The following is a 23,784-nucleotide window of genomic DNA, read 5'->3' as shown; positions in this document are numbered from 1 at the left end:
ATAGTAAAGCCATGGTTTTACAGCAGTAACCATAATTAAACTATGGTATTTGTGTAGTAAAACCATAATAACCACAATATTATGGTTTTTATTGCCATAGTTTTCTATTTAAACACAACATCTTAAGACAAACTTTCATCATCAGAGAAGGACAACAAAGGAGGAAGAGTGTGGAATGCAGTACCTTGCAGACTTTTGGCACTAGCATAGTCCATGGTCCAGCTTACTAATGCCATGGTAATACCCAACAGCACCAAAAAGATCCAGTCTTCTCCCAACTTAGAGACAAGGAACTTCTGTACTCGAGCCACACAGTCTAGGAAAACATTACAATGAACGCCCTATTAGATTCTAAACCTCTCACACTCACCTTTGTTGACTATATACAATCTACTATTGCTAGTATTTCACCCTGACCTCTGCACTTGGAGTAGGAGCGTCGTTTCTTGAATGATGACGTGTGGCTCTGCTCTTGCTCCTGCCTGTTTTGAGAACCCTCTGTCTCCGGATCCAGATGGTGGCGACTGTGATGGCGACTTCGGCTGTGACTCCGCCCATGGCGACTGTAATAGTAGTGCCCGTGGTGGTGATGTCCATGTTTTTTCCGCTGTCTCTCTGTTAGCAGGCGGGTGGCCTCTCTCCTCTGGGACCCACCGGGGTGCTCCCTGTACTCTCCATATGGCTGATCACAGAAGAAATATCAGGTTTTAACAAACAAGTTATTATTTACACAGTAGTAAAGTACATAAGAAAGTCAGGAAAAGTTGAGGTACACTGTATCGTATCGTCTCAATGAGCCAGTACAACATAAATAAATGCTATTTATTTACCTTTAGAATTTTAGAGTTTTTTATATTAGGATATTATATTTTAAATTTTGTTGTACCTACATTCAGGAACTCTCCATTTTCGATTGAACAATTTTAAAAATACAATACCTTTATCATTACTAAATATTTGACAAATAAAATAAATAAAATGTGCACCTTAAGCTATTTATTATCTTCACTGAATTATTCAGGGAATAACAAATGGTCAGGGGAACACCTATCAAAAACTTTTTCTTCTTTGGAAAGAAAAAATGAGTGAGATGTAGCTCTAATTTTCATAAACAGTATGAAGCGGCAAGAGGTGACAGAGGAGAGGAGAGTCCAAAAATAGAGGAAAATCTCGACATGCTTGAGAAAGTCCACCAGCGGAAGAGCAGTAGTCTACATTTAGATTTATAACCATCCGGATAAGACCCGGACATCTGGAAGATACATTCCCTGTGTCTTCGATTCCCACTGCACTCTCTTGCTCTCTCTCTTTCTCACAAACACATATGAAAAAACATACACCACTTGCCAACAGTGTTCATCAACAGGATTAGAAAAGGTCAAAAACATTTTGACTATGCTTTAATTCATTTATTAATATTCATCTATAGCATACATGAAATAATCATAAACAATGATTATTTAACGCAATACATTTTTTTACTGATAGCTGAACACTTTAAAATGTAATCTGCCTCAACTTTCCACACCATTTTCCTTATTATTCAACAGTTAGTTACGGTCCTCAAATCTGATTGGACAAGAGGCGTTCCAAGAGTGCTGATAGATCAGACCATCAGCATTGGAACACTTTACTGTTTGTATCACTCCACTTGTGTTCGTGGCTTTCCAAACTAATGTGTAAGAGCAGTGCAGATGTGTAAGAGCAGCTAGATATGTGAATTTTCATTCATCCCTGTGACATTAATGATTTGAGCCAGCAGGTGGGGATAAAAGACCGTCTTGTGTGTGCCATGAGTGAGTTGAGCTGAAGTTGACAAACTGTGTTGTCAGTCAGTGTGCAAATGTCTTTGAAGTCATCTGGAATTGCCTCTAACTCCATAATCACTTGGAATACTACTATATTATAGCTAAGAAATAGAGTTAAACTAACAGCTTCTGCATTACTGCTGATCACAGCTGAAAGTCGCAACAGACAGAGTAATCAAACACACTCAGGGCGCCTACTTGATACAAGTTTCCAAGTTGGGAGAAGACCTAAACCTTCAACATGGTGGAGGAGACAACACTTTCTGTGTCAAAATAAGAGTTTCCCAAGAAATATGCAAGGATGAAACTGGCTTCCTCTACGAGTTCTCTTCAACAACAAAACACTGAATATGAGTGAAATACTCGTAGGATAATTCTGATAGCACGTATGGCAGCAAAACTCCACTATCGGAGCAGAATACTATTACACTACAGTTGAGGAGTAGAGTTAAACTAACAGCTGTAATATTATTGTTCATCACTGCAAGATAATCACACATTCAGTCTTTCTCCCTCTCTCTCTCTTTCTATCTCTCACACACACACACACACACACACCTTGTTTCTCCAATAACTTGCAAGAAACAGCCCAAGCTGTTGTTACTAGTTCTAAAGTGTGGTTTTTGAATTAGTAATGTAAGCTTGGACACATCTCTCAAACTAGCAACAGCAGATACTAAACCCGTTGCGTAAGAAAGTAGTTCCACACACAAGAGCGTTTTTTAGGACAGTGTTTAGTTTTCCCCTACTTATTTATTCACTTGTCTGTTGATCTGTTGTATGAAAGCAACACCACACTCACAATCATGCTGCATTGTCCATCTATCAGCACAGCAGTGATTACCTGTGGCCTCGTGCCTAATCACAGCCGCAGTGATAGATGAACATACACATATAACACTCTTGCTCATGTAAAATTGCTTTATTCTGTGAATCTCATTTTAGAATGCAGTGAAGGAAACAGTGAAAATTTTTCTCACTTTATCATTACAAATTATAGGTGGATACAAATGCTTAATAATCCAGTCAACTTGATCAACAATGTAAAAAAAGAAATTAAGAGCGCATAAACAAGCGTAAATGAAAAACATGCATAATTACTCATCTATGCTTGACAAGCCTTCTTAAACTTGTGTTAGTCAAAACAGGATAAACAACTCAAAGAGTTCAACGCTAAGAATTTATAAGGGTGACACAGGAGTCTTAACAAATTTCCTGAATAAATGACTTTGTTGATGTCCTAGAGGTGAATGTATGTGAACAACAAATCAGAGTCAAACGCATAGAAAATACATTGCTTTGGAATACAACACAGCCCGTCTGAGAGCTTTATATTCTGAATTCATAGATATTGCTAGCAATCAGACTTATGACTCTGACAAGTGCATGTTAATATTACAACACATGGAGAATTGCTTTTAAATCCATAGTGGTGTTCTCATAATCACCAACATAAATATTTGCAATGTAATACAACAAAACACAGTGACGTAAGAGGCATTTACAGCACACTAGAATTTCATTGTATCAACCATATTTCAGTATCAACCCAACACCTCAATCAACTTCGTCATTAGCTGGTATAGACAGATGGTGTATTGGACCTCATGATGCATAATTTACACTCTTGATCATTTTTTAGTTCTGAGTTCAGCGCTGCCAAACCCATGAGCTGAAATCGCACAATGAAGCATACATGGAGAATGGACAAACTGGGCCATTCCACTCTTTTTTTATTGAAATGTGTCCTCCAAAGCTGTTGACTCATTCATCAGTATCCACTATAATTAATTTGTATTGCAAAGCATCAACACCTTTATGATCATTTGTTAATAATAATGAAAATGAAAATTAAAAATGTAGGTATCTCAACACAATGATGCAATTTGAGTTAGGGTTGTCTCATACTATTGTGTATACATTCGGTTCCATTTTCTTATTAATCTATGAGTTCAAAATCTAAGTTATTTTGTTCTGTTGAGTTTAGCATACTTCATTCAATGGTGCAGGTATTCCTTGGATTTATCTTTAAAAAAAAAACACACACACAAGGTGTTTTTTTATTTATTTTTTTGGACATTTTACTACCAACTATATTTAAAGGGATAGTTCCCTCAAAAATTAAAATTCTCTCATCATTTTCTCACCCTGATGCAGTGGTAGACTGGCCATTGGGAGAACTGGGACTTTTCCCAGTGGGCTGGCAGCGAAATAGGGCCACATGGGCCGCTGCGTTATGCAGAACATGCCACAAAACGGCTCTGTGATACTCGGAAGGGGGCAGTGATATGCAGAAAAGGACAGCAATAAAAGTAATCCATGTCTACAGAAGTGATATGATAGGTGTGGGTGAGAAACAGATCAATAAAAGTCATTTTCTACTATAAATTCTCCTCCCTGGCCAGTAGGTAGTGATATGCACAAATCGCCAAAAACATAAAAAAATAAATAAATGTGATAGTGAAAGTGGAGGTTGATAGACTTAAAAATAAAATGTAATAAAATTTAAATATTGATCTGTTTCTCACCCACACTTATATCACTTCTGAAGACATGGATATAACCACTGGAGTCTTATGGATTACTTTTTACAGCCTTAATGTGATTTTTGGAGCTTCAAATTTCTGGCCACCATTCGCTTGCATTCTATGGACTTTCAGAGCTGAAATATTCTTCTAAAAATCTTCGTTTGTGTTCAGCAGAGGACAGAATGTCATACACATCTGGATGGCATGAGGGTGAGTAAATGATGTGAGAATTTTCATTTTTGGGTGAACTATCCCTTTAAAGTTTTGAAGTGCATGCTTTGCCTGTCTTAAATTATCACATTTAATGAGACTTAGCTATCACACGTGCATGGAGGTTATATGTCATGCCAGATCTCACACCATGCGGTCACTAACAATCTTTCATTAACATGTGAGAAAATTATGCTATCTCAGCATTAATTCCACGCTACATTATTTATATATAGCCTTAAAATTAATTACTGTACGAACTACAAGGACAGAGAAATATTTAGCTGCTGTGCATGATGTTGTGCATTTATTGATATTGTTCAAATCAATATTATTCTTTCAATTTAAATAGCTTTAGCTTTATATCTTGCCAAAAAAATCCTAGATTTAAAGCTTATTAATGTACAGTATCTACTTCACCTGTGTCCATATTTGTTTTTAATGCTATTTGCACTTCCAACGTTTTATTGAATTAAATTGCTCACCTTAAACTTTGGAATGGGACCATGTAGATGATAGGTTTATCATGTATCTTTCTTCCTCATAACACGTCTCTCACTCTCATTCCATGTATCTATCCAGTTTCTTTCACCAGTTCCCACTGTACATGTAATCCCTTGCTTTCTCCACATTTCACCCCCTCCGGTCTGTCCCGGTCTGAATCTACACCTATGAGTTATCCCCCCTACCTCTCTGCCCCCCGACCCCCCATCTGCCATAGACTGGAACTAACCCCTTTCTACCCAGGCTTGTAACATTAGCCGGAGGGCTAATAATAGCTTTGGTGTGACCCAGTGTTCACAGCTACACTTTTCCACACCTCTTGCTCTCTTCCTGTCCCTCTCTGTGGATCTTTCTATCTTCCAATTTGCTCATCTGTACATCATATATAATCAGGCGATTGTGTCATGCTAACTAGCTTTGGACAGCTAAGAATAAATGTAACGCTATGGCAAAATGGGTAACTCGCGAATGTTAATCACAATCACAAATAAGATTTTGAGATTTAAATCAATAAGATAAGAAGAATACATTACAAATCGATATGCTAGGAAGAACAAGTAAGCAAAATTTATCCACATAAAAAGCTAAATTACCCGAGCTACAGTATCCGTGACCATGCATACTGTCATTCACACTGGAACGAGTTTTAGGGGATATGCTGCTGTGCTTTAGTTTCATGCTGATGGCTATATTTGAAGGCTATTGAGGTGATTGTTATGGTGTTGTCATGTGATGTTATGTAAAGTCATATGTAATTCTGTTGAAGGTCTTCTAAAATAGATGTTCTTCCAAAGCTGGTACCATTCTAAGTGATAAACACACTTGTCAGCATATCCCAGCATGCCTGCCCATTGTGTTCAGACTCTTTCCATCTGTGACTTTTACAAATTTGATGTTGGCTCACAACAATAAAACAAGGACGGTAAAAAAAGGTGAAGATGGCGAGGAATGACTTCACATGTAAAACAATGCGAGATCTAAATGTAGCCTGAGATGCAGAGTGACAATGTAAACGGTAAATTATGACCGAATGCAACCAATAACATCAGCAAAAACATGCATGAATAAGCCATAAAAGTGTGCATAGATTTGTCTAACGTCATAAATAAAAGTATTTTACTACTAAGTACTCTAAGTGATCTGAACATTATGGCTTACTGTATGCTGGCAAACACACCAACAGCCAAAATTACCCAAACATATTACAGATACATATTGACAGTACATTCACACATAAATTCACTTTCACTTATTCAATCAATGTTACACACTGTTCACAATAAATCACACTGTGACATCACAATATTCTTTATAGCTCACAAAGAATGACCTCAATTGATTACATAAGAAAGCTACCATGTTGATATTATACTCTAACAAGACATGGATTTCTCACGAAACATGTTAAGAAATCGACATGGTTATACAGTATTTAACCCCAAACCAATAGAAACATAATATGAAATAATATTTTGCATAAAGAAAATTAAGCCATTTAGCACCATTAAGAATTTTTTTTTTTTTTTTTTTTTTTTGGATAGTGACAATATTTTTTAGTACCCAAATATTTTTAAGATAAATCCAAGGAATACCTGCACCATTGAATGAAGTATGCTAAACTCAACAAAACAAAATAACTTAGATTTTGAACTCATAGATTAATAAGAAAATGGAACCGAATGTATACACAATAGTATGAGATTGATTTTCTTTCTTTGATTTTATATCAGGCTACCCAAACTCCAACCCTAATTCTCATTACCGTAACATACAGTAGTAATTTTATTTCCAATAAAAAGATGGGGTGGTACAATCATTTTCAAAATTAAAATCAGCAAAAAGGAAAGGCAGTATCAAGAGTGCACTACTATGAGAAATGGTCAAATATTAATGAAGTACTTTAACATTGCAGTATTAATGAGACTTTCATAATGACAATTTTTTTCACATTACGGTGACGAGAACTGGGGGTACGTTAAATTGTGTCATGACGATGTCAAAATGTACAAATTCTTAATGGCCCTAAAAATAGGCTTCATTTTCTTTATGCTAAATTATCATTTCTTTTTTGTTTCTGTTGATTTTGGAGTAAGTTAGGACAAGGACATTATCTTGATGGTTTCGTGAGAATCACCCACTACATCACCATGTTTCCCAGCTTTCAAACATTCAGCCTCATATATTTCTCCTCTCTATTCAAAACAGCACATCACACCAGATGTTCTGGAGCTAATGGAGCAACACTTATTACACCTCATGATGGGGTAGACATAAAGTATAATGTAGGATCGGGTTTCCAATTATGCATCAATGGATCATTTAAGTATAATTGACGCATACTGTGTCCATTAACTTTTTTATCCACATCAAGATTTTAGGTTACATTTTATATGGATCTACAGTATATAATAAAGTGTATTTATTAGGTTTTTCACCATTTTAAATCCCCTTTTTGTCTTCACTGGTTGTAAACACTCCTGCGGTGTGACAAAAAAAAAATTGCAGTTCTATGTAGTCTTTAAATATGATGTCATACACTATAATTATAAAATATAATTCAGACAATTTGGTCTTGGAGGAGTTTGATATTATGTTTGAGTTCATGTTGAAATCTCTGACTTTTGATTGCAGACTTTGGGATCTTGGAAAATATGATCATATTTGAGACATTGTTGAGGTTGTCTTCTGAAACACTCATAATAGAGATATTAAACAGATCTCACTTGTGATTAAACTGACTTCATCAACAGTACATTATACAGTTTTAAATGATAAATAATGGCGTTTAAAATAGTTTTAGATGGAATAACACATATCAAACCACAGGCAGTGTTGGAAGGGTTACTTTTGAATGTATTCCACTACAGATTACAGATTACATGCTGTAAAATGTAATTTGTAACGTATTCCGTTAGATTACTCAAGGTCAGTAATGTATTCTAAATACTTTGGATTACTTCTTCAGCACTAGTAGATTTTTTCACTTGTTTTGACTATAAAAACTCTGCCAGTACAGTAAGACAAAATACACGCTACAAATACATTCTCTGAAAAACCTAAATATCTTATGCAGTGTTGTTTCTAAAACAAGATAAATCTAATCGATCTTGTTTTAAGGATTTTTAGATATTTGTACAGGAAAACAATACAAAAATTATTATCAAGAATACGATTTTTACCCTAAAATCAAAGGTTTTACTAGAAAAAAAGAAATTATGATCCGACGTGAATTTTCTTGCTAAAAAAAAAATATGATCGTGCCTGGTAACGTGCATGTAAAATGGCTAGAAATAGCATTTCAGCTTAGCGTAAAGCTGACAATTTACACAAGGTTTATTTCTATTTCTTCTGCTACAAACTTACTTCAAACTTACTTCTCTGTCTGCTCGTATGAATGTAACTCATCATAAGAAAGTGTTTCACCGCTGTTCAAATGCTCTTTGGATTGCATCATTTATATGTATAAATGTTTTCCATCTGAAAGGACTAAATATTAAATGAAACAAGTGACAATAAAATGCAAAGTAATCTCTTCAGTAATCAAGATACTTTTTGAATGTAACTGTATTCTAATTACCAATTATTTAAATTGTAACTATAGTGGAATACAGTTACTTATATTTTGTATTTTAAATACGTAATCCCGTTACATGTATTCCGTTACTCCCCAACCCTGACCACAGGACATGTCAACCTACTGAAAGTATTTCAAGTTAACTACCAATTTATGTTTAACCTCCCATATGAAGTCACATTATGTAAATACTGGGTTTTTTGTCTAATAGAGAAGGTTGGAATGCAAAACTCATGCAGAAGACAAAAAGATGGTACAGAGCTTCTAATCATAAAGGGGAGATGTGAATGAGAAAGAAAGGAGAGGCACTTTCCCGAGAGTGGTGCAGTTATCGCTCAGTCAGAACTTACTCAGCAGTGATAGAAATACACATCATGCAGATATTGTGCAACATCTCTGAGATCAAAAAATTTTAAGTGATAGAAGACAAGCAAATTACAACACACTAATGAGTGATCAGACAGGAGAAAGAGCAAAAGACAGGATGAGAGGGAGAGAGAGCAGGAGAGAGACTGTGACTGACCAGGGTCTGCTGGTATCTCAGAGCCGTCCTTTGCGATGCATCTGCGGCCATTGACACACTGTCACTGACCCAAAAATAAACTGACTGTCTGTCTTAGCATTCCCACCCTGGGGTGGCACAGACTGAGGGAGAGAGGGCACATAAACACACAAGTTCTCTCGATATCTCTCTCTCTCTCTCTCTCTTACACACTTGGTCATCTCCATTTTCCTTACGCACCTTCTCATATGGTGCAACAAAACAGAAACTCTAAGCTCTCTGTGTGTGTACATGGGGTTATATGGATGTGCACATGCTCGGAGCATGTACATGTGTTTGTGCTTTTGTTTGTGTATGTGTGTGAAGAGGAGATCTAAACAATGTTGTGAATTACAAAGAGTGGTGGATGCCAATCTAAACCCAGTTACCCCTGCATTAGTGGAGCGAGCTTGTTTACTAGTGGCCTATCTGGTCGCCAGTGGCAACAAACTAATACTTTGATCACCTGCTCATTTGGAAAGGGGGCACACAGTAAGGGTTTCAACAGCCGAGGGAACTCCAGTCCCTTGTGAAAGGTGATGAGGGGAGTGCAGGGAGGACCAAACTGACTTAAGTCATGTTCAAATCGCCCATTTAATCCGGGATTTTCAACAGTATGTTGAGAGGCATAGCATTGATTACACACTGAGAGAGCTTAAAAAGTAAATAAACACATGAGGTCTGTAAGTGAAGCAATTCATTCTGTAAGAAAACTAATTCAATAAAAACACATTTTATAAAGCACGTAAAATATAATTAATATAATATAATATAAAAATATTGAAATAAATATATTAAATACAAATATATTAAAATAAATATGTGTATACTGTTTACATGAAAATAAATATTATATAAATATAAATGGCAGGATTGTGCCCTGGCACCCATATTTTCTTTGTTACACTTGGTTTTTGGATTGTATTGGTTACCAGGTGTTACCATGTGTTCTCCATTCCCCTCCCTGCTTGTTTGCTCCATGGCCACACCCCTTTGTAAGTCCTCTGTTCTCCATTACCTCTTGTGTATTTATTCCTGCCTTGTTCCTCTATTCATTGCTGAATTGTCTTGTGATGTTACCTCACTTTAGGTATTTGGTCTTGTTTCCTGTTCAGTTGGTTTGTCATTTTTCTTGTAAGTTTCATTTTCTTGTAAGTTATTTTTGTACTTAAAGTTTTTCCAGTTTTGTTATTATTAAGGATTTCCTCACTATCCCAGCCCATCGTTTAAATCCTTATCTTCCCATCTCTCTGACAATATATATATAGCCTAATACAGGGCTACTCAACTTTGGAAAGCTCAGGGGCTGCAAAGCAGGACCCCTAAAGCCTTGAGGGCCGCACTCTTAATTTTAGTAATTCTTATATAAATATAAGATTTATTTATTAATTTTATATTAAGAATTTTATAGTGAGAGTTACATTTTAAAGTCTAAAATATTAATTATGGGTGTAACAGTTCACTTTTCTCATGGTTTAGTTTTAAATTTTCAAAGAGCCACTTTCTACTACATTCATTGCAATATAGAAAGCAGACATTATCAGTTTTTACTAAAATGAACCATGATTTTACTATATAAATATTGTAGTTACCATGATTGTAATAACCTTGGTCTTTTTGCAGAAACCACTGATTTACTTTAGTAAATTTTAGTAGCCATGAATGTAGTAATGTTTTTTTTTTTTTGTGTGTGTGTGTGTGTGCAGAAATCATGGTTTTGATACCATTAACCATGGTTTTATTACAGTAATATTGCATTCATATAATAAACATGGTTTTACTACAGTAATATTGCATTCATTTAATAACCATGGTTTTACTATAGTAAAAATGTAGTAACTATGACTGTAGTAACCATGGTTAATTTTGTGGTTACTATAGTTTAACTACAAATGCCATGGTTAAATTCTGGTTACTATAATAAAACCATGGTTAATTTTCCTAAGGATCTGTCAAAGACATTGTCATCCAATAGACAAAGAGTGTTAAGCATCACATGAGATAAGTTAAAAAACAAGAGATATATTTCCTGTACTTACTCTTGTCAACTGCTCCAGTGACAAATCATTAGGGTCTGTTCGCCCTCTTTATCGTTTTGCTGTGAAGTAATGCAGTTCATGCATAATCAATTGCGTGAAGACGTCTCAAGTGGCGTTACTGCAGGATAAACTATTTTTTTTCTGTTATTACTGTTATCGTGATGTTCATGTATATATGGTGAGCTATTCAAACGGGTTTGACACAGATTCGCACTGATAAGTGACTCGAGCAAGCGCATGTTTGAATGACAGAGTGAGCTAGTGTGCGGCTGCGCATACTGAACGTGCTCTTGTGTGACATCAGCTATACTAAGATTTAGGAAACATGCTAAGTTGAAATACTGGCTTCTCCAAAGACAATGCTACAGCCAGTATATTCTACTTTGAAATGTCCATTCCGGGCCGGAATTTCTGTTTATGTTTTGGCCTGTGTGATCCCGCCCACAGCCCATTTCCCAGTAGTATTTCGACACCCCGGGTTGCCAGATTTGAAACAAGTTAACGGGCAAACTGCAGCCATGGAAGCCAGCAATACATTTAGCTAGCTAACATTGACAGAGTTATAAAAAATCCACAATATCTACAATAAAAACTTTGCAAACGTATACATTAGCTGATCAACTTACAGTGTAAGGCTCGTTGCTTGCCATTGTCAGTTTGCTCGTTCCTGTTGCGTGTCCTCAACCTGGCAACCAATATTTTGAATTTGGACTGCATTACCCATTTTAAACGCTTGATGTCAATGTTACATATTGCTCCTTTAAATATTTTTTTTAAATCGTTTGTTACATTCTTAGGAGTTTTTTCGCACTCTTAATTGTTCTGGGATTCAGGAATACAGAAAATTACCATAAATATTCTAGAAAATGAGCACCTCAGAAATCATACACATTTAACATTTACAGATATCATTTTGATTATGACAACATAATGCGGGCCGCAAAAAATGTCTCGAGGGCTGCATGCATCCAGTGAGCCACGTGTCGAGTAGTGCTGGCCTAGTATATATGTACATAAAAAATTACGGAGTGACTATTTGCACTAGGTTTAAATAGAACCTGTCAAACAGCGTGGCTATTTGCACTCCAATAGTCTAGTAGAAACACAGAAATTAAAGACAAACTGCACCTCTAGTGTCACTGCAGTGGTGTGGGGTGTAACAACGGTGTGGGGCTGGGTTTCCCGATAATGTTGCAACTTAAGCTTTAACGATCATCTTTTCTATTTTACGATGGAGTAATTCCTGTTTCCCAAACCAGCACATAGATCGCTCGTTATAAAATAGAACTTAAATGCTTCGTTACGGGAGCTGTCCAGATCAAAGGTGCTGATCACTTTGACCAGTATGTCCAGGAGTTTGTCTTCTCAAAATGAAAAAAAGGTGGAAATACTGACAAAAATGGAAGTTGTTTGTAACCATGTCGAGGCGCCGAAATGTATTACCTAACTATTACAGAATTGAATTATAGAAAAAATTATGGCTTTAGTAAGACAGAGTTTCAGATGTATTGATGCTTAATCATAGAGATTAATGAAAGTGAAAGCAATAAATGCATGTAACATGAATGTACACAATGTGAATCATAAGGGGCTCTCACGTAGCCTAAAGTTTTGTTCCTTTGTCTGGAAACTGAACAAATGCACACAGAATAGGATTAAAATGATGGGCATCAGTACTAAACTACTCATAGACCTGTCTAAATATTACAGTAATAGATCATCTGGTTAGCTGAAGGTACTGTGTACTTGTATTCTTACTGACATTATCATCATGCAATTTGTTACTGCCTTGTAAAAAGACTATAAGCGAGCCGATTTGAACCAGCCATTGGAGGAAGAAGGAAGAGGAGGAGGATGAAGAGAGAGAGAGAGAGAGAGAGAGAGAGAGAGAGAGAGAGAGAGAGAGAGAGAGAGAGAGAGAGGGAATCTCTCATTGCACACTCTTGCTCTAATCTCCTCTGTTAACAATATTTTAATTATTTATTAAGGCATATCTGTTTATGTTTTAAATTGCATGGTCACATTATGCACATACTCTATGTCTTCTTAAATAATCTGTTTAATAAGAACATGTTGTCTTTCTGTTGCCATCACAATTATGCTTATCAAAGAAGGCTAATATTACATTATACTGTATTACATGTCTTGTAAATTTAGACCTATCACATCGCATACGCAGACTGCGGAGACTGCCTATTGATTTCACAGTGATTTTTTCAACACTTTTTTATCCTCTGAAATAGTTTTCAATGGCTTTCCAATTATCAAAATATATTAATACAATTTATTTAATCTCCCATTGTTTTTGATAAACTGTGAAAGATGCCAGAAAGATATGTTTAAGTTGCACTTAATGGACTTTAGAGCGATTCAAAGCTCTCATTAATTTACAAACGTTTTTACAAACCACTTAGATAACGATGCTTTTGGGAAACGTGCCTTAGAGATTAAGTACTACTTAAGTGCTTCTCATGTTCTGCTTAGTGCTTCAGGAAACCCAGCCTGGATGTGCTTTTTTCGTGTGGACGACCTGGGTTCGATATCACCTTTTGTCCCACTTTTTCACCTGTTTCCTGTCTCCACTATTATTTTTCCTTTAATACTACTTAATAAATACTAATAAATAATAAATAAAAATGAATATAAAGATTGATTTCCTCACAGTGATTTGGTAACGGTGAAGGTCGGTGAATTGTGAAAAAGGTTTGATCGGGGTAAAATTAATTATGGGTTGACTAATAATATTGTAGTAAAAATGTTTTGGGGGAAGTCATAGTTTTAATGCAGTTAACCATGGTGTTACTACCGTAATATGGTGTTAATATAGTAACCATGTTTAATTTTGTGGTTACTTTGATTTTACTACAAAATACTATGGATGTACTATGGTTACTGTAGTCAAACCATCGTAAGGAAAGGTTAGGGTTAGGTTTAGGAGTAGGGATTGGGTGTCTGTGGGACTCTAAATAAACACAATAAACACACTGCAGTGATGCCACAATACTGTTAGTATTTAATTAGGAGTGCAAATTGTATCTGCCACCATGTGTAAATAGTGTAGGGGTGTAAATAGCATGTAACACTATTCGCACTTAGTGCAAAGAATATGAATTTGTTGCTATTTTCATTGTGCAAATAGCCTCTGCCAAAAAATTATATGAATAATATAATGTTGCACAATATTGCCACAAATGTCGAATTATGGCCTTGAATACATAGCATGTACTGTAAACATTCGTTATTATTATTATTATTATTATTATTATTATTATTATATTAATATATATTATTAAATGACACAAAGCTATCATATTCAAAAGAGTTTCTACATAGAAAATGTGACTAGTCAGTAAAAAAAAGCAGCTCGTCAATGCTTTGAAAATAGTCAATCAATAATAAATAGGTGCTGTTTATCTGTTTGGAGTTGCTGTCTGCTTTAGCAATAAAGTTTTTTTCCCCGACTACTTAAAAAGTTACACAGTAAGCGACTATGGACTTGTAACAGTTCAAGCTGACAACATTGCGTGGACCACAAGAGACTACAGAAGCCTACATGTGTAGATACATTACACTTAAAAAGACTTAATATCCAATATTAATACTATTTTTATGTATTTTTATTTCGATATGCTGTTTTTAGTAAACTGTGAGAGACATGATGTGGGTGACTTGACTCAATGTAGTTCTTGATTTTAAGTTTTTAACCATAATGAAACCGCAATGCGAGCACTGTCTTGCCTGCACAAACGCCACATGCAATTTTACCAGTTGTTAGGTCCCGTGCTGTGTGATCTGCCTTGTTAGTTCCTTTTACATTTGATACATACCTGTCTTTATGTTTTCGTCGTGTCAGCCACCTCGGTAGTTGATGTTATACAGTAGTCTCTGTAGTAACATTCAAGCATATTGGTTGACTGATGAGCGTGCTTGTGCATGTGTGTATGTATGTGTGCGTGTTTGCTTAAACAGTAAAACAACTCTGGCTATGTCTACAACTTCAGGGTCTAATAAAGCTGCATGCAGACAGAGATGTGCTCATTAATTTCTGTTTTGTTATTTATTTATTTTGTATTTATTGCATCACAAATGTCAAGGACTTGGCTGGACTCGGAAAGAAATCTCGAGTCCCAAAGGCTCGAGTCCGACTCAAGTCAGAGTAAAAATGCATCGGTGTCTGTGAAAAGTTCAAGTCCATTAAAATGGGACTCGTGACTCGGACTCGAGTCCGAGTGCAAACTCGAGTATCCCAACTCTACAGTCTAGTTCATGTTTTATTAAGTGCCTCAAACAAAACTCTGAATATCTTTCATATATTTGCTGGCACTAACCTGGAAAACCATTCTTTCTCACAAATCCAGGTTATTTCATACTTAGTGCTGAATGTATCAACCTGGTACCTTGTAAACACGAGTTTCCAAGAGGACTATTGCACACTCCCAACTCCCATAAAGTTGCATAGAGACAGCCAATCATGCCAGTCAGGCTTCCTAAGCAACCAAATGGCCCGGTTGCTAGGATAGGAAGAGTCACGTTGGGTTAACCTCCTCATGGGCACTATAATGTGGTTCTCGCTCTCGGTGGGGCGCGTGGTGAGTTTTTCGTGGATGCTGCAGAGAATAGCGTGAAGCCTCAACTCTAGGTCTCTGCAGTAACGTGCTCAACAAGCCACGTGATAAGATGTGCGGACTGATGGTCTCAGTCGCGGAGGCAACTGAGATTTGTCCTCCGCCACCCGGATTGAGGCGAGTCACTACGCTACCACGAGGACCTAGAGCGCATTGGGAATTAGGCATTCCAAATTGGGGAGAAAATCCCAAAAAATAAAAAATCTTTCTTTTAGTGCTGTCGTTAATTAACGCAAAATTCGTTTAAAGGGTACTATATTTTTAGGCATAAGGCCGTGTGTCCACCAAAGCGGGGTTTTGCTGAAAAGTGTTCAGCTTTGGGTAAAACGCAGCGCTCACCACTGTCACTTTTTTCCAGCCGTCCAATCACAGTAGAGGAGGGGTGGGACAAATACCACACCGACCAACCATCACATCCTACTTGTATAACGATTGAACAACAATGGAGGAGAAGTTTGCTGGTCTCTGAGTATTCATGTCTGTACCAGATGACATTCCCGGACTACCACAATATTAATATGAAAAAATTATGCTTCAGCCTTCCCTTCATCCTGAGCAAGGGCCAGAGCAAGTACCCTTCCTTGTGCCGACATTTTTACATTCAGTACTTGTTGATAACAAACTATCTGTGAAATTAGGTACTTGCAACACATTACTTCCATGGATATTCTGTATCATAGCAACCAAAGTGTCTCAGCTGAAAAAACACTGCGCCTCCAATGCACTCTCAAGAGCTCACAGCTGGGCGTTTTCAGAAGAATGCCTGGCATTTTCAGCTGGCAAAAAAACGCTTTGGTGGACCTTTGGTGACCCTTTGAATTAACCGTAGTTCATGAGAAGCGAGTCGATTTGCACAAACGCCGCTAATGTCATATGCACTGACCTTCGGGAAAACAGATGGTGGGAGACATTATGCTGATACCTGCGCCAAGCATTTGATCAAAGTAGCACAGCAGTAGAACATGCCCACAAAGCACAGATAGAGCTCAGAACTTAGTAACATGATTGCAGCGGCAAGACAGCTGCCATTTGAAAACCTGTCTTGCACTGCAAGGCACGGTACGAAAGTTGCAAGGTGAGGTGTGAGGCGATCGTCTGTGTTCCGCGACTACTTCCGGGTCATTGAATAACGTATAACGTGCCAGTAAAGGCAACCGGTGGAGTTTCTGGTGGCCCCTAGGGAGTTGATGCCACGCAGACTGCGTAATATGCGTATAGGGAGCGCAGCGGCAGTACTGATTACCAGCTAACGTAAACCCTGCTGCTGTCTCCACGGTTCTGTCAGTGTCTCTGTTTGATAGTGCACTAGCCAATGCAGAGGCTGGAGACATTGCTGGAACCCTGCAGGTAATCTACACTGTCATTAACCCAATTAATCCCAATGGTTACAATTGTGACCGGGGTCTAAAAGGATTTTTTTAATGTATTTTGCAGTTGTCAATTGTAAATGAGAGTGCAGACTTTCTTGCATGAGTGGTGCAAATAGTTACATGACCAGATCTATTTAATACCACTGTGCTCCTGAAAAGATTATGCCTGTCAAAACTCCATAAAAAGAAGCGAATAAATCCTGTCATAATACACTTACAACTACCATATTTTGTACATAATTTGAATTGAGTTGTGTTGTGTTCATTTTCTGTTGTTCAGCTCTGTTGGTGAGGTAGGTTTTGTATGGATGACTGAAAAATACGTCTGGATGAAGCATATTTTGTCCACTCATGTGTATAAAAACATTGCGATTAATAGCAATTAACTACAAAAAAATTGTGCGATTAATCGCGATAAAATATTTTAATCGTTTGACAGCCATACTTTCTTTACTTTAATAACCCAAGGACAGGTTATCCTAGATGAGGTTCTGAGTTATTAATTTGAGATTTACTGTCAGTTCCACAGTCTAAATAGAACTCTAAATTTATAGAGGTCTACATTTGTAACACACATATTGTCTTGAAGTTTATAACGTGTGACTTATTATATATGTCATTGCTTTCTAATGCTGTATCTCTCTCTCTCTCTCTCTCTCCTTGAAGAAGTGCTTTTTTATGAATTAGAACTGATCATCGTTCCAGTTCTGTTTCTGGTGGCTTTTCTTGTCATATTCATAATTCTGCTTGTGCTGAAATGCTCCCATAAGCCATCACATCATTATCAACACCCAACAAATTAAAAAGATGACACACAGCACCATCAGAACACACACAGGCACTGTAACAGCAACAGGCAGCACCTGCAAGGCATTGATGGTCTTTGCTACACGCAATACACTAAAGTTAATGTGTTGTGTGCATTTAAAGGTCTTCCGGATCATGCATGATTGCTATGTTTATTTAAAGGTCTTGAGGTTCACGCATGATCGCTATGTTTATTTAAAGGTCTTCCTGTTTATGAATTATCACAATGTTTATTAATAGACTATCCTGTCCATTAATTAAATGTTTATTTAAAGGTCTTTCTCACAAATGTAAGCCACACTGACAGATGATTTAGAAGGTAGATGTTCAACTCAAGAGCTGTTAGACAGTTCTGTCACTTTTAAAGGAACATTTCACGGTGTCTTTTAACAATTGTAACATGTTTTTTCTTCTACTGTATAATCTCTCAATTTTCTTTTAACACAAAAACAGCTCCACAAGAGCTCAACCCAATGGAGCATGAGGTTATTCCCATGACAGCCCAAACTCACCATGACCTGCAGAATTCCAGCCCTGCAGTACCTCAGACCCCAACTGAGAGGCATCCTGGCATCTTCCAGCTAGTCACTCCACTACCACTTACATTCTCTGTAAAGCAACATGACATTGTCACCCTGCACAGAGCTGTTATGAACAGACAACCAGTCATTTTACAAAACTTAAACGTAAAGTTGGAGTTAAGTATGGTAGATCTGACATAATATGATGATGAATAATAAAGCAGTCTGTGTCTTTTAGAAGGTGAACTGACCATAGAGCAGTTGTAGCTAAAATTATTTCCATCACATATACACTGTAAACAGTGAAAATAAGAGGTTGCTACCTCATTTCTGCCTGAAAAATACTGTATTAAATAAGAATTTTGACTTCTTACCTTTTTACCTCAGGTATTTTATGTTTTGCTATGTGTATATATACAGCATGCATTTTATTCAAATAGAATGTCAATTTTTACTATTCATATATATATATATATATATATATATATATATATATATATATATATATATATATATAGTGCATTCAGAAAGTATTCAGACCCCTTAATTTACACTCCATACTCCATAATGACAAAGCAAAAACCAGAATTTTGATAACTTTGCAATTGTATTAAAAATAAAAAACTGAAATATCACATTGACATAAGTTTTCAGACCCTTTGCTATGCCATTTGAAATTTAGCTCAGGTGCATCCCATTTCTCTGGATCAACTTTGAGATGTTTCTACACTTTAATTGGAGACCACTGGTGGCATATTCAATTGATTGGACATGATTTGGAAAGGCACACACCTGTCTATATATGGTCTCACAGCTGAAAATGCATATCAGAGCAAAAACCAATCCATGAGGTCAAAAGAAATGCCTGCACAGCTCAGAGACAGGATTGTGTTGAGGCACAGATCTGAGGAAGGCTACAAAATAATTTCAGCTGCATTGAAGGTTCCCATAAGAGCACAATGGCCATAATTCTTAAATGGAAGAAGTTTGGAACAACCAGGACTCATCCTAGAGCTGGCCACCCGGCCAAACTGAGCAATCGGGGGAGAAGGGCCTTGATAAGAGAGGTGACCAAGAACCCGATGGTCACTCTGGTTGAGCTCCAGAGATCATGTGTGGAGATGGGAAAAACTTGCAGAAGGACAACCATCACTGCAACACTCCACCGATCTGGGCTTTATGACAGAGTGGCCAGACAGAAGCCTCTCCTCAGTGGAAGACACAAAAAAAGCACCTAAAGGACAAGATTCTCTGGTCTGATGAAATGAAGATTGAACTGATTGGCCTCAGTTCCAAACATCATGTCTAGTGGAAACCAGGCACCACTCATCACCTGAGCAATACCATCCCAACGGTGAAGCATGGTGGTGGTAGCATCATGCTGTGGGTTTGAATTTTTCAGCGGCAGGGACTGGGGGACTGGTCAGGGTTAAAGAAAGCAGCAAAATACAGAGATATCCTTAAAGGTGCAATATGTAACAATTTTCATGTAATATTTGCCTTTTTTTTGCCAATGTGTGAACAGCTTGTAATGCAACTTAAAAAATTAGTCCTTTCCGGACTTCCTAGGTTGCCTATTAAAGCCTGTATACTGATTTCCATGCGAAGGGAGCGGGTCGCTTTTGCCGGGAAAATCCAAAGGATGTGACATTTATGCGCACTCCTGAGAGCCTTGCCTCAGTGCTTCTCTTCCGCTATTCAACAGTGACAACTGTCTGCAGCACTAGGTAACGTTATCTTAGTGATGGAATCCAGCAAACGTCTGGCTCCCAGCACAACACCGACTCCTACACAAACACAGAGTAAGCCAAAAAAAAAAAAAAAAAACATTTATCTACTGAATCCCATCTGGCTAAGTGGGAACGTGATCGTGGTCGAGCAAAAACTAGAGTGAACATCGGCAGGGCATTTGATTCCTGGAGGGACCTTCGTTCGGTTTTGGGGATCAAAACCGACCCTGAATTGGCATTCTTCTTATTGGACTGGTAAGCTTACATAACTGCAAAGCATGTGAAACATAGTGCCATAAGGATTGATCTGTGTAATTTTAGCTAACTTGATCTTGCCTGCACAGTAACTGTCATAATCAATGTTAATCTGTAATTATTCGGCAAGGTAAATACAATAACACATGAAATGAATGCTAGACAATGTTCAAGATAATGCAAAAATACCCATTCATTAGTGTAACGTAACTTGGTTATACAGAAAATATATACATTCTATTATTATAAAACAGTAGCGCATCGATATATCAAAATGACTGTTGTGATGGAATCACATCAATACTGAATTGTGTCAACATATTTATAATGTACAGTCTATTTTATAAACAGCTACTGTCATCATTCATCAAATGATAAACTCCGCCATATTAAAAAGCCAGTGCGTACAATGGATCCAACTAAAGTCCTTTACATATGTGTCTGCTGCAGCTTGGTGTATGCAACAGCTGAAGACATTAGAAGAAATGTTTGCCTTGTCATCCTGAAATGCGAGGCAAATATTGGATCACCATAATTAGGAACCACAGTTTCCACATATCCCTTCACTCGATTGGGATGTTCTCTGCTATTCTGGACGGCAAGGGCAGTGACTGTAACATCGAGCGTATTTTGTAGAATTAAACACGTATTTAAACCGATTTCATCAGGCTCCGAAAATTCTTCGCAAAGAATGTCCTTCTCAGCTGCCGTAGTTGCAACGCTTGCGTAACACAACAGGGTGTTCAACGCACCACCGTTTCCATTTAAATAAACCTTTTGCTACGTTTTGTCGGGGCTGAACTTGCCCCTGATCTCACTCTCCCATCCTAGCCGGCGCTCAACCACACCCCCACAACCACAGTCAGGTAACCTATTTAACCGACAAAGCATTTTTATACTGTATAATGTTATGAATCTGTGATAGAATTTGGTCTCTCTCTCTCTCTCTCTCTCTCTCTCTCTCTCTCTCTCTCTCTCTCTCTCTCTCTCTCTCCACTTTATTGGCTTGACAAAAGTAAATTTTGTATTGCCAAAGCATTTAAAAACAGAAAATAGTTTAGAACAATTGAATTAGGATTTGAACAAGCAATATAAAAGGTACTTAAGGGCTTTATAATATTATGTGGTAGGGTCACTTGTCTTTTTGGTGTTTCCAGAATTTGATGGCTCTTTTTTTGGATGTTTAAAAGTAGAGGGTATTGGCCTAATTCTGCCCTGCATCCATTGTTTGGTGTTTTTCTTTGAACTTTGAGTATTCTTTTGCAAAATTCTGAATGTAGAGTTTCAATGGGATGTTTTTCCTAATTTACAAAGTCAAATTTTATAGGTGGACCCCAGACTTCACTGCCATATAATACAATTGGTTCAATTATTGATTTGAAAAGTTTGAGCCAGATTTGAATTGGAATGTCAATTTTAATTGATCTTTTAATGGCATAGAAAGCCCTTTTTGAGCTTTCTTTTTGAGTTCATTCACAGCCAAAGTAAAGTTACCCATTGGAGTGATTTTCAGGCCATGGTAAGTATGTTTTTGTGGTTTCAGTGGTTCTGTGTGATGGTGTGAATGTGTGTGTAGTCCCTGAGATCTGGAACATTTCTGGAAAATCATAACTTTAGTTTTTTGGTGGTTGACTGCCGGCCCAGGACTGACAGTAACCCACCAGCAGATTCAGGCTGTCCTGCAGCCCCTCTTTAGTGGGCGACAGGAGAACCAGGTCATCTGCATAGAGGAGACACTTTATTTCTGTGTCATGTAGATCGAGACCTTGAATGGGAGGATGTTCTAGTATATTAGCCAATTGGTTGATGTAAATGTTGAAAAGGGTGGGGCTTAAACTGCAGCTCTGTCTCACTCCACGCCTCTGGAGAAAGAAATCTGTTCTTTTGTTTCCAATTTTAACAGCACATTGACTGGCTGTGTACATTGATTTGATCAAATCATAGAATTGTCAATCTTGACAGTCTTGAGATATAATCCTTCATGCCAGATTGAATCGAATGCTTTCTTGAAGTCTACAAAACAAGCGAAAATGAGTCTTATTTTTATGCACATATTTATCAATTAGTGTCGAGGGTGAAAATGTGGTCAGATGTGCGACATTTTGACATGAATCCAGTTTGACATTTACTCAAGGCATTGTGCTTCATAAGGAAGTTTAAAAGTCTTGTGTTTAAAATGCTGCAGAAAACCTTCCCCAGGTTACTGTTCACACAGATGCCTCGGTAGTTGTTAGGGTCTAATTTATCTCCACTCTTATAAATGGGGCTGATGAGGCCCTGATTCCAGATCTCAGGGAAATGACCCACACACAGAACATCATTGAAGAGTTTTAGGATTGCCAGTTTGAAGTTTTGCTCTGTGTGTTTCAGCATCTCATTCATGATACAGGAAAATGTATGTTATTGCCAGTAATGAATCGGGCACCATGTGATTCTATGAAATCTAATTCTACACCGGTTCTAGAATTTAAATCACCCAGAAACAGCACATTTCCCTGGGTCTGGAAATGTCTGATTTCTAACTCTGTTTTGAAATGTTTCTTCTTTGAAATAGGGTGAGTCAAAAGGGGGTATGTACAGTATGTGTGTGTGTGTGTGTATATATATATATATATATATATATATATATATAATGTATATGGCACACAGGAAGGCAGGCTGAGATGTTATATGATGCCTTTTTTAATTTTCAGCCACAGGTGACATTGTTCTCTTTTGACTAATTCTATGGACAGTTCAGATTTAATCCAGATTCTCTTCCCTCCTGAGTCTCTCCCCTGTGTGACTGATGTAGGGCTTTACTGGTTGTTTAGATTAGTTAACCGGTTAGCCTATTAGCTTAGCATACCGTTAGCTTCTCCATTTTCATCACATTTCTCCTCACTGTCACCACCTAGTGACACGGCGTTATGATTATATTCAATAGAACTTAAGTTGCGGTATATTTAGTAAAACTGACCTTATTTATTTTTTTTAATCTTTGTGGTTAGGGTTAGGTTTAGGGGTAGGGATAGGTGTAGGACTGCAGCGGTACTCCAATTAAACATGAATGTGACATCCAACGATTGCAAAACTCGAGCATTTTGCTGGTTATTTGAACGGGGGTGTAACTTCTAGAGGGAGTGTCTTGTAGTAGTCTTGCAGGAAGCAGACAGACCGGCTGAGTTCGGAATCGCATACTACCCATATCACTCTAAGAGTAGTATGGTAGTGTGCCATTCCGAACTCGCCAACCCTTCTCAGAAATGGTAACTAAACAAATCTGAATAAAT

General features: G+C 37.4%; 1 protein-coding gene across 2 annotated transcripts in view; it reads right to left on the bottom strand.

The window, feature by feature from the left end:
- LOC127425067 (chloride channel protein 1-like) overlaps window positions 1-9,222 on the bottom strand; it is a 28,451-nt gene extending 19,229 nt beyond the window's left edge. Inside the window, exons 1-3 of one of the 2 annotated variants that reach the window (XR_007894557.1) lie at window positions 9,148-9,198; window positions 418-682; window positions 185-316 (exon numbers count right to left, since the gene is read on the bottom strand). Coding sequence is in view for 1 of the 2 variants with exons in the window: in XM_051670696.1 (XP_051526656.1) it covers window positions 185-316; window positions 418-682; window positions 9,148-9,198 (448 nt within the window). In the remaining variant the exon portion in view is untranslated. Of the gene's footprint in view, window positions 1-184; window positions 317-417; window positions 683-9,147 lie in introns of both variants that reach the window. The other variant, XM_051670696.1, reaches the window with a different exon arrangement.
- Window positions 9,223-23,784: the final 14,562 nt, after the last annotated feature.

This window comes from Myxocyprinus asiaticus, chromosome 34, assembly GCF_019703515.2.
Source record: "Myxocyprinus asiaticus isolate MX2 ecotype Aquarium Trade chromosome 34, UBuf_Myxa_2, whole genome shotgun sequence".
In the NCBI taxonomy this organism is placed as follows: Eukaryota; Metazoa; Chordata; class Actinopteri; order Cypriniformes; family Catostomidae; genus Myxocyprinus; species Myxocyprinus asiaticus.
This window is presented reverse-complemented; position numbering and strand designations above follow the sequence as displayed.